General features: G+C 34.8%; 1 protein-coding gene across 1 annotated transcript in view; it reads left to right on the top strand.

The window, feature by feature from the left end:
• PRKAR2B (protein kinase cAMP-dependent type II regulatory subunit beta) overlaps positions 1-15,280 on the top strand; it is a 90,371-nt gene extending 75,091 nt beyond the window's left edge. Inside the window, exons 6-11 of the mRNA XM_012746286.2 lie at positions 882-1,035; positions 5,510-5,611; positions 7,592-7,666; positions 9,913-9,978; positions 10,110-10,248; positions 13,229-15,280. Coding sequence (XP_012601740.1) covers positions 882-1,035; positions 5,510-5,611; positions 7,592-7,666; positions 9,913-9,978; positions 10,110-10,248; positions 13,229-13,362 — 670 coding nt within the window. The 3' untranslated portion in view covers positions 13,363-15,280. The remainder of the gene's footprint in view (positions 1-881; positions 1,036-5,509; positions 5,612-7,591; positions 7,667-9,912; positions 9,979-10,109; positions 10,249-13,228) is intronic.
• The last annotated feature ends 156 nt before the right edge of the window (positions 15,281-15,436 follow it).

Here is a 15,436-nt window from a genome sequence, read left to right on the forward strand (position 1 = left end):
GAGCCACCAAGCCCAGCCACACATTATATTATTTTTTCAGCTGTATTAATGGCATGCCATATTTTTTTACTGGTAAGTACTTATGTGTGAATAAGCATAAGAAAATGATTGCATACTGGTAGCATATATAATAAATTCAGTGTCAGGAATGATGAAAACAACCAGACTGTCCACATGGGTGGCTAAGATAATGACATCTTTGCTTTCTGATGGTTCAATGTGTACAAACTTTATTTCATGCACAAAATTATTAAAAATGTTATATGAAATTATCTTCATACTATGTGTATAAAGTATCTGTGAAAATAAATGAATTTATGTTATAAAATGAACATAAAATGAATTTTATGTTAATATTTGAGTTCCATCCTCAAGATATTTCATTATATATATGCAAATATTCCTCAACCCCCAAAAATCCACAGTTTGAAATATTTGCAGTCCCAAGCATTTTGGATATAAGCAGTACTCAACCTGTACTTGAAAAATAATTATCTGCGGAACAAATTCTAGAAGATATCCTTGAAATAGTCATTTTATTCATGAATTATATTAAAAACTATATTAATAACTGTAGTCAGTGGCTTGATGTGTATATGTTTTCAGATGATTTTCTATGCATATACTATTTGGTTATATTCTTAGTTATATTTTCATCATTTATTTTGTTATGTTTTTATTGTTTAGTCCCATTTTCCTAACAGACACAGGGTCTGGGACAGATTGGCATATATTGATGCCCTTTTGTTACTTATCATCAGAGGGAATAGACAGGCTGGAAATCAGGTTTTATTGCACAGGGCTCTTTCCTGAAACAATGCTTCATTTTAATGATATTTTACTTGAATTACTTTTACTTCTAATTTACCTATGCCCAACAGAGGAACATTTGATATTTATGTAAAATGTGATGGTGTTGGAAGATGTGTCGGTAACTATGATAATCGTGGGAGTTTCGGCGAACTGGCCTTAATGTACAATACACCCAGAGCAGCTACAATCACTGCTACCTCTCCTGGTGCTCTGTGGGGTTTGGTGAGTGAAATATTTATTTGAATGTTGTCATTTGTAACAATTGTTATGACAGTAGCCAGGTAGACACAGTATTTTAATTCTAATAGGGATCATCAGTCACTGGGGAATTTATTACGCCGAACTGTAGGGCAGGAAGATTTTGCTAAGTCAAATCTCTGTGTCCTTTCCCTCACTCCTCCAGTCAAGTCATGAGCTCAGGACCTGCTGGCCCAGGGAAGGACACTCAGATTTAAAATGTTCCTGTCTTACCCCCTTTTAAAAGTAACCACCCATACAAGCAAAGCCTTCAGGGCTTTTTCTCAGATAGCTTTCTGAGGTAAGTATTATAATTTGATAAATTGGTGGTTCCCGAAGTGTGGTCCACTGAAAAGTAGCATCCATATCACCTGGGAACTTGTTAGAAATGCCAACTCTGGGCCCTATCTCCTGATTCTGACCTACTAAATCACAAATGCTGGAGATGGGACCCAGCAATTTGTGTTTGAGCAAGCCTTCCAGGTGATTCTGATGCATGCTAGAGGTTGAGAAACCAATATAAACTGATTCCCTTGGTGGTATAAATTGGTAACAACTTTGCATTTAAAAGCAGCTGTGTAGAGAAAAAATGCTTGGTGTTGGTGCTTCTCATGGAGCTGCACATCAGAATGACCTGGGTATTAACAAAATCCTCTTGGCTAGGGCCCCCTGCAGACAAATTCAATCAGAATCCCCAGCTGTGTGACCTGCGCATTATTACTTTTAAATACGTTTCTCAGTGGTGGTGTTTCTACAAGACTTAGCGGATTTGAAGATATATTTGGGTAAGGGGACAGGGTGGGGGGAGATTCTTTTCACATATGATAGGATACAGTTATTCAGTACTACTAAAGGTGATTCTGGGAGATGCAGATTTTGATTCAGTGGGTCTGGGGTGAGGCTCGTGATTCTGCATTTCTCCTAAGCTCCCAGGAGATGCCAGTGCTGCTTTAAGCGGCACCCATTTAGGGGAATGTTTACAGTCGATGTATTTTCTTTTTAGATTGTTGAAAACAACCCTCCCTATAGTTTTGATGTGTGTTTATTAGGTTATTTCTCTCAAATCCTTTTGTAGAAGGAAAAGAGGTTGAAATAAACATGAAGTTGGTTAACAGTCTTATTTCCAAGGACTACTGTATATAGCATTACATAAGTCACATGTTATTTAGTCACAGTTCAGCATTTGACTCTGAAGTGGATTCAGCTGATAAAAATATCTCTTGATCAGAGAAACAAGACATTTTACATTTTTTTAGTAGGACCAGGCATAACTGTATACTTATTAAAAATGTGATGAGTCACTTTTTTAAGTATTAGAAGAAAAATTGGCACTGTTTCAGGTAGAAGGAAACTCATCTGAAGTGTTTTAAGGACTATCAAAGATCTGAATACCCAAAGCTAACAAAGAAAAAAACTCCAAACCAATGCAGACCGTGGTCCACAAGAAGTGTTTGCCTGTCATCAAAGTGGTGGGATGAATCTAGAGTCTACCATAACCTATTTTATTAAGGAAGGTGTAATTTTAAAATGTACTCACCCCGATGGGGTTGCCAGCCAGGGTCAGATTGTCACAGAGCAAAGAAGCTTCCTTCTTGCACATCCTCAGGATAAGATTAAATATTTTGCAGGTTGTCCTCTTTGAATACATATAGTTTTCAGCCCTGGTAGAAACCATAATTAAGTATTAATATAATTAGGCCCAGAATTTCCCAGTGTGTGTAACATTTAAGCTTCCAAGAAGGATTCATCATTTTCAGAGATTTCTATTATAGTAGTCTATCCATGTTATTAAACATTATAAAAGTGGGCAGTTTGTGATAATCACTTTGGGGTACATGTGTAAGTGCATTAGCTTTTTTTAAAAAATTAGAATAATTAACATAACTATTTATGTTAATTACTACTACTTACTACTTACTTACTTACTACTCAAACCTGGTTTTGTTTTTTTTTTTATTTTTTTTATTTTATTTTTTTTTGAGACAGAGTCTCGCTTTGTTGCCCGGGCTAGAGTGAGTGCCGTGGCGTCAGCCTAGCTCACAGCAACCTCAAACTCCTGGGCTCAGACAATCCTCCTGCCTCAGCCTCCCAAGTAGCTGGGACTACAGGCATTCGCCACCATGCCCGGCTAATTTTTTGTATATATTAGTTGACCAATTAATTTCTTTCTATTTATAGTAGAGACGGGGTCTCGCTCTTGCTCAGGCTGGTTTCCAACTCCTGACCTCGAGCAATCCGCCCGCCTCGGCCTCCCAGAGAGCTAGGATTACAGGCGTGAGCCACCGCGCCCGGCCTCAAACCTGGTTTTTAAATCTACCTAACCCCTTCTCATGAAAGATGAGTAGAAAAGTAATTTTTATTTTGAGGTCTACAGACTGGGACTGGGCCATATAAGTGCAGTAAAGTTAAGCAAATCCCAAGGGAAAAGTCTTTTGTAGAATAGACTAACTCTGTAAATGATACTTGGTCACTGTTAGCCTCAGGGGATTAACTGTCTCTACATGGCCAGTCTGATAATTCAGAGAGTTGATTATTGAAATGACTTCAGGATGAAAGCATTTAAAATTCTGGACTTTATATATCACAGTGGGTGTGAAGAGTTGGACCACTAGTAGAAACTTCTTTATGAGAGATACAATTCATCATGATTATTTTCTAAATTGCTAAACTATTTTGGGTCTTCTCTGTTTTGCAGTAAACTCTGTCCATAAACCATCTCATTAGGTATATAATCAGGTTATGGGAAACTTTTATAAAATATAGATTGTAGAGCCCTATGTACAAAGACTTTCAGTCAGTAATGTCTGGGATCTCAGAAATCTTTTCCTTTTTTTAAGAAATTTTTTAAAATAATTCTGATACAAAGCTAGAAATGATTGAAATTGGAATTGATTTCAATATTTGTATGGATTATCTTATAAAATTTTCTCTTTTTAATAAATAAGAGTATACCAAGTCCAAATTACACCCAATATCAAAATTATAACAAAGTAAATTAGGGAATAGGATGTTCAATTTTCTAGTGTCTTAGTCCTTTTGGGCTGCTATAACAAACTACCATAGAATGGGTGGCTTAAACATTTAGTTCTCACAGTTCTGGAGGCTGAGAAGTCCAAGACAAGGCACTGACAAAAGATACAGTGTCTGGTGAGGGCCTGCTTCCTGGTTCACAGATGGCATCTTGTATCTGTGTGCTCACGTGGCGGTAGTGGGGAGGGAGCTCCCTGGGATCCCTTTTATAAGGGCACTGATACCATTCATGAGGCTCTCCCCTCTTGACCTAATCATCTCCCAAAGGCCTCACCACCTAACACCACCGTGTTGGGGGGTTAGGACTTCAACATATGAATTGTGTGGGGGACACAGACATTCATTCCATCGCACCTAGAGACTTAACATCTACACTGGCATTTTTCTTCATTGTACTTGTTCATTTAAATTTAGCCTTAATATGTTGGCATAGTAATTTATTAAATAACGTGTCCCAATTTTTATTTTATTAAAATGGTGTAATTATTTACCAGTGAATGTCAAACTAATATAATTATGGGGACTTTTATTTAAGAATTAAAAGAATATTTTATGAGAAATTTTTAGGGAAAATTTTTTGAGCTGTTAATCCTTAAAAATGTTCCCAGTTCCTTAATTGAGTTCTATAATTTTGAGGTTATGTAATATAAACATAAATAGGAAGATACTATACTATGAATATGATAAACACTAAAATTAGACCTTATTCGAGAAGAAAGTAGTTTCTTTGTGCCTTCACATATTTAAAAAGAAAATTCTGACATATGATGGATATGCAAAAGAACCTAAAGTATATAATTTTTCAAGATCTCTGACATATAATTGCTTTATGATTTAAAACATTTTTCTAATAGTGTTTTCCATGTTTTGTACTTCAACCTAGATTAAGAAACACATTAGTAACATCACAACATTTGTAATGCATTTGTTGTATATGGCTGAAATATTTAACAAAACACTATTTTACTATAAGGAATGTACCCCGAGATTTTGTTATTACTTTATTTTTATAAAAATGGTCACGTCCTACCTAATTGATTTTCACGCTTCTAGGGCTGCTATCCACAGTAAAGGAACACAGTGCTTGGATGCATTTTTTTAAATGGTACGACAGTGCCTCCTTGTGGGTATAGCCCAACATGTTAGTCAGATTTTGTTACAAATATTAATAAAAGTAAAACTAATTTTTCTTTTTAAAAAAAGAAAATATTTTATATATGGTTCTATATTATATTTTGTGCTTGAAAACGTAAGAATATGAAATGAGTTGCATTAAAAGTATAGTGGTGTTAATCTTTTATTTCAAAATCTTCAATTATTATTTGTTTCTTATAGGGAATAAAATAAAACTATTTGTTCAGACCTTTTTCTCCCTTTCCCCCTAAAATCTGCCTTTTAACTGTTTTTGTATTTGATATTCTGCCTTTAGGACAGGGTAACCTTCAGGAGAATAATTGTAAAAAATAATGCCAAAAAGAGAAAAATGTATGAAAGCTTTATTGAGTCACTGCCATTCCTTAAATCTTTGGAGGTAAGTGTGCTTTTATTTTCTTTTGCTTTAAAAGCTTCCGTTTTGCTGGAATATGTAGTTCTGTAGAAAAGTTTCTTTGAATAAAAGAGCCTATATTTTCATGAAATATATTCATGAATATATTTCATTTCATGAAATGAAAACATCAAATGGTAGTGTTAGATTTTATTACTCAGTATTTCAGTACCTTTGACTGCATTTGTTTTGTTATTTAAAAGTAATGTACTCCTACTCAGGATCTATAGAAAATTTATATGTGGTCTTTATCTAATAACAGACTTAAAATAATAATATAAATGTAGACAAGAGCCACTAGTTGTATCTTTACAGGAAATGACCTCGCTGACCTTTGCTGTTTATTCCTCTTCTCATTGCCTCTCCAAATTGGCATACTGTGCCTCCATCTTTGGCCTCTTCTCTTTTCATGCTACGCATATTTACTTGGTGAACATGTCAAATCCTGTGGCTTTAAATACTGATGCTCCTTGACTTACGATGGGGTCATGCCCCAATAAACTCATTGTAAGTTGAAAATATCCTAAGTTGAAATACATTTAATACACCAGCCTACTGAACATCATAACTTAGCCTAGCCTCCCTGAAACATGCTCAGAACACTTCCATTAGCCATACTCACTTATCCAACTGCAAATTTAAGATCCGTCCTTGGATGTCTAATAGTGATCTCAAACCTAACACATCCCAAATTTCTTCCCTTTGTCTCTTCCCCATCTTAGTAGATAACAACACCATCTTTTCCAGCGTCTTAGGCCAGAAACCTTGGAGTTAGCACTGACTCATCTGTTTTCCCCATCCACCTCCAATCTGTTAGTAATTCTACCTGCCCTATCTTTGGGATATATTTAGCATCTGGTCTTTTCCCACCAACTTCACCACCATCACCTTCTGTCTGAGCCTTCTTTACCTTTTGCCTGGTTTATTGCAGCCAGCAGAATAAGACTTTTAACACCTAGATTGTGGCACTCCTCGGTGTAGGAGCCTCCTCACACAGCTTCTGAGGCCTGCACAGTCTGTCCCATGCCTACCCAGTTACCCCTGGCCCACTTCCTCTTGCTCCATGTGTATCATCCCACTGTAGACACGCTAGCCTCTTGCTGTTGCTCAAACACATGTGGTTCACACCTGCTGCAGGCCTTTGTACTTGCCATCTGTCTGAAGTGTTCTCCTACATGATCCTGTGGCTCCTTCCCTCTTCTCCGTCAGTTCTTATTCCAGATGTCTGCTCAATGAGACTAGCTGTTATATTTTTATCTTTGAAGATAGAGACCTGTGTGAGAGAGTTGTTGTTACCCTAAAAAGTCAACTTTACTTCCCATACTTCATTGTTAAATTCAGTATTTTTCTAGATATTTTAGTCTCATATTTGGACTTTTTTGAGAGTAATTAAAGAGGGGTATGTATATATAATCTCCCCCACAATGTCTTAGGAAATGGCAGCTGTCAAATAGTAGTGCTTCTCCTTTCCAATGGCTCTGTTGGGATTGTCAGTTTATGCCCGGTAGACATTTTGGCCACATTACAGAACGCATGTTAGGCAGCTGGCCTTCCCCAGCAGCATGTCTCTTTAATTAAAAATAGGTCAGGGCTTGGAAATCTAATGCCTTTAGAGCTAGCCAAGGGACACAAAGAAGAAAACCAGGAAGGGATTTTGGCACTGGAGAACATGTACTCCATCTAGAGAAACAGCTGCTATTCCACCATACTTTTATTGTTGTCATGTGGAAATAGGGGCTGAGTGTTGGTGAGTCTTCTGATTTTTCAAGAGAAGCTGGAAATTCAAATTTTTATAAAAAATTTATTTTAAAATGCTAGAAATTAATTAGTATAACAAACACACATACAATCTACACACTGCTTGTTTTATTTGGCCTATAGGATACCAGTTTTTAACCTCTAAAGTAGATAAGATTATGCAATTAATCAGCTTCTATTTAATATTCTTTTTTTTTTTCTTTGTAGGTTTCTGAACGCCTGAAAGTAGTAGATGTGATAGGCACCAAAGTATACAACGATGGAGAACAAATCATTGCTCAGGTATAATATTTTTAAATGTAATACATTTTAGAGCTATATTCCAAAAGGTCTTTATACATGATAAATCTTGATAAAGTTTTCATATGTTTCTATAAATAGTATGCAGTGATGGATTAAATGAATATTACTTCTAGCAAATGACCTGTTAAAATGGTTTAATTTATAGCCATTAAGCTATTTGAATAGTTTTATTTATATAATTACCTCTTAATGAATATGTATTAAACCAAACAATAGTTTTCTACATAATTTAATATTTGAATGTGACATGAAATTCACAGCTATATAAAGAGTAATATGTCATTTATAAAAAGAAAAACCAAGTGAGTGTTCTATGAGATTAATGATGACCTGGAAGATAACATTGGAAGATATTGTAGTTTAGAATGATCAGTTCATGATGAAACCTCCTAAGGCTGCTCCCTGATTAAATTTACCAAGAAGGGAAGACACTGCACCATAAACTGTAATTGGTTTCCAAGCACTAAATGTGGGCCAACATGTTACTTAACTCCTAATGCTTTTCTGAGATCCCAAATGGAATCAATAATATTTACATACCTCAGAATGAGGTCTGACAAAAAGTGGAATTTGTGAAGACAGTTGGAATTCACAGGTAAAGCATGCAGATGGTAGTACCTACCCTGTTTCCTAGTTACATTTTTGAAGCATTGAGGAAATGATTTAAATAGATACTTAATAGATTCTATAATTTTTGTATCACAGTATTGGGCTCTTTATCTGAAATATTGTCTCTTTATATGTGAAACAAGATTCAAGGCCTATGAGATTGAAGAAAAGATAATTGTTTTAGAAGGCAAATAAACAAATCTCTCAACTACTGCCCCCATAGATAGAAAGATAATTAGAGCAGCCAGGGATTGAGAAGAAGTGAAGTCAAACAAGGCTAAGGTTCTGCTATATAAACTGGTAAACAATAAAGTATATAGCATGTTTTAAATGATTTTTTAAGGTTTTATTTTGAAATAATTGTAGATTCACAGGAAGTTGCAAATTAGTACTGAGAAGTCCCATGTACTTTTCACCCAGTTTCTTTCAATGCATCTTACATTGCTATTGTACAATATCAAAACTAGGAAATTGATATTGGCACAATCCACAGACTTTATTCAGATTTCACCAGTTTTACGAACACTTAGAGCATGCTTTGAGATCAAACAAGCAAAACATTACATAGCAGCTGATCTATTATGATTCAAAACACTTGAAAATTTAACATGAAGCTCTCATGAAAACCTGAGAGGGAAATATGCTATACCTAAAAATACTTTTACATATTAGTTGTCTTATAAGCATTTATAAACATACATGTCTGTGCTATATATTATACAAATCTAAATTCAACATTTTTGTGATATAATCTGATACTAATTTTTTTATAAAATCAACCACAGAATCAAAAAATAAATGAAATAAAGATCTTTTTGAATTTGTACTAAACAGTTTTAAAATACCTAAGTTTCTCTAGAATCGCTTTGAGAGGCTCAGAAGAGTCAGTGTCTGTGTTATTATCTTACATGGTGTGTTGTTTAATTCAGAAGGCATCCTTTGAAATCAAGGCAGAGTTGATTTGAAAATGAGAAAAAATGGGCATGGGGTTAGAAATGGCAACCCTTTTCTTATAGAAGTCTTTTCAGAGGCTTGAGATGGATTGTTGATAGACTGGCATTTCAGAGTTTGGTCCTTAAATATTTGTCAGAAAAATTAAGGCCCACATCTGCTTTCTACTACATCAAGGTGCTTTCTGCTCTTGGCCAGTCTGTGGGTTATGTTGGCCTACCACACCAATGGCTCGTTCTGTTAGGAGGACGCAGGTGCACATTCTAGCACTCTTGAGGAGTGCACGGTCTGCAGACATACACCTGCCGACTGAGGGGACGCTGCTGGGATACAACGGCAGTGTTGCCATTTCTTACCGTGTCTGCTGTTAACCTGAGTGAATTTCTCACCCCAGTGCTATCTGCCACATTTTCTTGGCTTTTAGAAGAAATGCTGTGGTAGATAGTGTATTTCAAATACTTTTACAAATGAAACCATTACCAGATGATTGTCAATCATAACCTCTCAATTGTAAGTTGAGATAGCCTGTTCCAGTGGGGTTTCACTTTTCAGGCAAATATCTGCACATTGGGGTTGGACTGATTTCAGGGGTATGATGGGCAACAGGATTATCGGCAGATACATTTGCATTTTCACTCTCTATTTTTGTTGTTTCATTCTAATAGGGAGATTCGGCTGATTCTTTTTTCATTGTAGAATCTGGAGAAGTGAAGATTACTATGAAAAGAAAGGTAAGCATTCTTAAGTTCTAAAAGATCCCATAATATTATCAAGGAATATAATAGATTTTGATGTTTACATTACACTAACCTTTACTTTTCATAGGTTGAGGAAAATGTAATATTTTCATTTATCTTGTCAGGGTATATCAGAAGTGGAAGAGAATGGTGCAGTAGAAATTGCTCGATGTTCGCGGGGACAGTACTTTGGAGAGCTTGCCTTGGTAACTAACAAACCTCGAGCAGCTTCTGCACATGCCATTGGGACTGTCAAATGTTTAGGTAGGGATCATAACGATGCTTGTGCGTCCTCTGTTTGAAATTGTTATGTCTGCATTTTATGCGTTCATGTTGTACAGATCATTTTACTGGGTTCATAAGTTTTGTGGTCCCCACATAACAAGGTTAGAACTCTCATTGCATTGTAAAACCAATTTGTGTAAGCCATTATTTTCTTTGAAAATTTTTACAAACAAATATATTTTGTTCTTTTGTATACATATTCCATTTTAAGTCATTAAAATAAGAATTTTAAGTACCTGATTTTTTTATGTCTAATGTCTATTAAACGTGTACCATGTTCCTCAAAAGAGAAGGCTAAAATACTCTTTTTATAAAGTTCATTGTTAAGATCTGTGGGGAAAGTTGGAATGTCTGTGAGAATCCTTACTTATCTCAGCAGCAGAAACAAAGGTTCAGGTTTGTCAAGGCATAATCGTATGTTCTTTGCTGTTTGGCTGTTTATTCCTTTCTTCTACCAGAGTAGCTTGGCAGAGATACCATCTTCAGCGAAGACATTTATATGTATCTGAGATTGTATATCTGAGAAATCTTACTTTAAAAACGAAAATTATAATTCAGGAGATAGCCATATGGATGATATTTTCTTTAAGAAAATTGATTCCACAGTAATTAGCCTCTCTGTGCTCTTTATCCACAATTCAATAGGGTAAACTTAATTTCAATGTTGTTAAGATTTGCAGGGATCTTCAGAATTAATTTCTTAGAGAAGTCATTTTTTTTTCTTTTTGGAGGAATCTACCTTGTTTTATTCAACACAATTAATTTGAGATTCACCCATATTGGAACAATTATCAATAGTCCATTCCTTTTTTTTTTTTTTTTTTTTTGAGACAGAGTCTCACTTTGTTGTCCAGGCTAGAGTGAGTGCCGTGGCGTCAGCCTAGCTCACAGCAACCTCAAACTCCTGGGCTCGAGTGATCCTTCTGCCTCAGCCTCCCAAGTAGCTGGGACTACAGGCATGTGCCACCATGCCCGGCTAATTTTTTATATATATATATCAGTTGGCCAATTAATTTCTTTCTGTTTTTATAGTAGAGACGGGGTCTCGCTCTTGCTCAGGCTGGTTTTGAACTCCTGATCTTGAGCAATCCGCCCGCCTCGGCCTCCCAAGAGCTAGGATTACAGGCGTGAGCCACAGCGCCCGGCCTGTCCATTCCTTTTTATTGCTGGGTAGTGTTTGTTGTATGAATACACAACAGTTTATTTTTTTTAATTGATACATAATAATTGCACATATTTAGGGGGTACATAGTCATGTTTTGATACATATATATAATGATCAGATCAGGGTAATTAGCATATCCATTTCAAACATTTATCATTTGTTTGTGTTGGGAACATTCAAAATCCCCTCCTTCTAGCTATCCAAAAATATATAGTAAGTTATTGTTAACTATAATTATACTACAGTGCCACAGATGACTATATTCCTCCTATGTAGCTGTAATTTTGTATCCTTTACCCAATCTCTCCTTGACCCTTCTCCCCATTACCCTTCCCAGCTTTTACTAACCACTATTCTACTTTCTACTTCCATGGGGTCAACTTTTTTTAGCTTTTGCACATGAGTAAGAACATAGGATATTTGTCTTTCCAGTCCTGGCTTATTTCACTCAACATGATGTCCTCCAGGCTCATCCACGTAGCCATGAATGACGAGAAGTCACTTTTTAAAAGGCTTTAAACAAGTATAATATTAACCAACTGTTATACTTGAATGGAAGAGAAGATAAGTAGAAACTAACAAGTAGTTTCCCTGAGTGGAGCTATTAGTAAGAGTAAAGGTGATGTGAGTGAAATTCTTTTAATCTTTTTCTATAATAATTATATTCACATTAAAGAAAATCTGAGAAATACAGAATATGTAGGAAAAATAAGAGTCACCCACACCACCATCACCACCACTCAGTGATTCTATGATAATTCCTTTTTGTCTTTTTTTTATTTATATGATTTTTTCTGTGTTAAACAATTTTGTAATCAGCTTTTGAAATTTGTTGTAGCTTAGGAATTTGCATATTTCATTATCTCTAATTTTCACAGTCTATTAGGTAAATATACACATGATAAATTATTTAGTCATTCCGTACTGGTAAATAGTTGAGGGTTTTGGGCTGCCATTTTTTGGGGGGAGCATTTTTTATACCTAGAAGGCTTTTCTATATATAAAGTTTTTCCTTAGCAGTGGTTTTCAGAAATATTTTTTTAAAAATGACTTTTGATATATATTGTTAGGTCATATTTATTTGTACCTGTTCATGTGCTACTAGCAAGAATGCCCATTCACCTTATTCTTGTAAACATTGCCTTTTTTTACCTTTGAAAATTTGAAAGGCAAAAAGTTGTATTTTAATTTATATTGTTCTGGTAGAGAATATCATATTTTCAATCTGTGTATTTATTATAAATTCAGTTTTAAAATGCATGAGACAGGCAAGCAAAGTGATATAAGCAAGTACTTATAGAAGTTGACAAAAGCATTATGTTGGCTGCCATTTTGAATTGGACAGACAAGAGAATAAAAGAGTAAAAATTATAAAAGGTAACATTTGGCCTTCACACATGGCATTGTAAGCCCTGAGAAGGGAAGAGACGATAGAAAACTCCCTTGCCACCTTTGAGGTGTTCATATTACTAAGATGGAGACATCAAAATTTATTTTTAAATATTCCAAGACCTTTCTATGATAATCCTTCATTCTTTTCTCAGCTTAGACCAGGAACCTCCCACCAACTTATCATTGCCCATCATATTGCAGAAAGTGTGGCCCAAGAAATCCCTGGCCGCTTCTATTTTGAAGTAGAACATTTTTATCTTTATGGTTTTTCTTGTATTTTTATAATATTTACCTAAAAGTGCCATTGCATTGTTGAAATATATGGAAAGGGTATCCTAAATGACTTAGAAACTGCAGATTTGCAAAGAACATTATTTTTCTTTTATTCCTCCTTTTTCTTAGCCATGGATGTGCAAGCATTTGAAAGGCTTTTGGGACCTTGCATGGAAATTATGAAAAGGAATATCGCCACCTATGAAGAACAATTAGTTGCCCTGTTTGGAACAAACATGGATATTGTTGAACCCACTGCATGAAGCAAAAGTATGGAACAAGAAGACCTATAGTGACAAAATTACACAGTAGTGGTTAGTCCACTGAGAATGTGTTTGTGTAGATGCCAAGCATTTTCTGTGATTTCAGATTTTTTCCTTTTTTTACATTTACAATGTATCAATAAACAGTAGTGATTTAATAGTCAATAGGCTTTAACATCACTTTCTAAAGAGTAGTTCATAAAAATATCAACATACTGATAAAATGACTTTCTACTCCATAAAATTATTTGACGGAAAGGTTTATGCAGATGATTGTAATATATTGAAAGTATCCGTGTTTAAGAAGATAACTAAAGGATGTTATCATAGGCTATATGTGTTTGACTTACTCAGATTGATATATTAGTGACTATCCCCATGTAAGAGGGCACTTGGCAATGAATCATGCTACACAGCATGGCATCACATTCTTTTTATAACTCATTATACATAGTAAAATTTTAATCATTTTTGTTTTAAAGTTTTTCTGGCTTGATAAGTTATGTACTGGCCTTGGTCTGTTGGTGAAATGGTATAAAACATCATATGCAATTTTAAAACTTTTTATATTTTTGCAATAAAATACATTTTGACATCTTTGGCATAATGTCAGTAACCTACATATTCCAATGGTTTTAAAGACAGGCAATTTAGTCATTATGATAATAGGGGAAAAGAGTCTTTTAGATAAGAAATCATTAATGCATTTTTTCTTCATCAAACATATACTTGCTTCCATTTTTCATTTTGCAGTTCTCTATATTCTTTATTTTTAAAAAGTTGATCTTGATATTTAATGTCACAAAGTTTTTTAAAAAGCTGTTTAAACTTGTTAAATCTGACATTTTTTGTCTTTTTTGGCCTAAGATCTTATAAGTACTTTTAAAAATCCCTCTTTATACCAGAAACTTTTGGGGATCCGTATCAGCACATCCCTGGGGTATTTCTTTGTTCTTCACTAGGCCTATGGAACATAGTCCTTTGCAGATGTCTTTTCCTATGGTTTCTTTTCTTGTAATGGTTGCCAGCAGGCAATGCCATTGATCAGTAGGCAGTGAGGTTTATTTTCTGTTTTTGTCTCTTTTATTCTTAAAAACTTCCTTTAAGGTAGCAGAAATAAATTGTTTATAAGCAAAACCAAAAAGGATGAAAGGAATTTCTACCCATACCACATTGACCATTAGGCCTTGCCACCATTACTTTAATGTAGACTCATAGTTAAAAGTACAGAATGAACACAAACTAAATAGATGTTCATTGATATGCTTAGTATGCTGCCACATAAAGTGAATTTAATTATATTCAACCAAAGCAATATACTCTTAACCTGATTTCTAGGCCCCGTGACCCAGTGTCTGGAGACATTAATTCTAACCAGTTGTTTGCTTTTAAATGAGCAATTTCATTTTGGAAAACATGTTTCAAAAGAATATATACATATATGGGTAACATTATTTGTGTCTAGTCTTATTAGAGAATGTTTATGGTCCCCACTTGTATATGAAAATGTTAGAATGTTAATTGGATAATGTATATATAAGAAGTTTAAAAAAAGTATGTAAAGTACAACTTCAGCCACCTTTTAGAATACTGTTTAACATTTTTGCAAAACCTTGTAGGAGAACTCAACATGAAGATGACTTTTCTATTTCAGATTTTATTTTAAAAGCCATGTCTGTTAATAAGAAAATACACAAAAGCATCCCACATTCTTGGTTCATCATTCTGTATTCTTATTTACTTTTTCAAGTTGTCTGTTTTGTTGCATAAGCTGATTGTTAACTGTTCATGGAACAGCAAACAAATGCCTGTTTAATAAAGAACTCTGACCAAGGCTATAAATGCCAGTTACATTATTTTCAGTATTGTTGGTTATATTTAAATTTTCCTTATAATAAAGCACACCTTTATAATAAAATATATGAATTACTGTTTTTAATACTTTTTTGCTTATTTCTTTAATATGATTTGCGTAGTGCATAACGCATTGAACAGCATGATAGAGATGTGGCATGTGGAAGCCAACCCCCAAGGCATAACGTAATAAGAAAGTACAGTTCTGTGTAACAGCAGG

This window comes from Microcebus murinus, chromosome 9 (genome assembly GCF_040939455.1).
Source record: "Microcebus murinus isolate Inina chromosome 9, M.murinus_Inina_mat1.0, whole genome shotgun sequence".
Taxonomy (NCBI): domain Eukaryota; kingdom Metazoa; phylum Chordata; class Mammalia; order Primates; family Cheirogaleidae; genus Microcebus; species Microcebus murinus.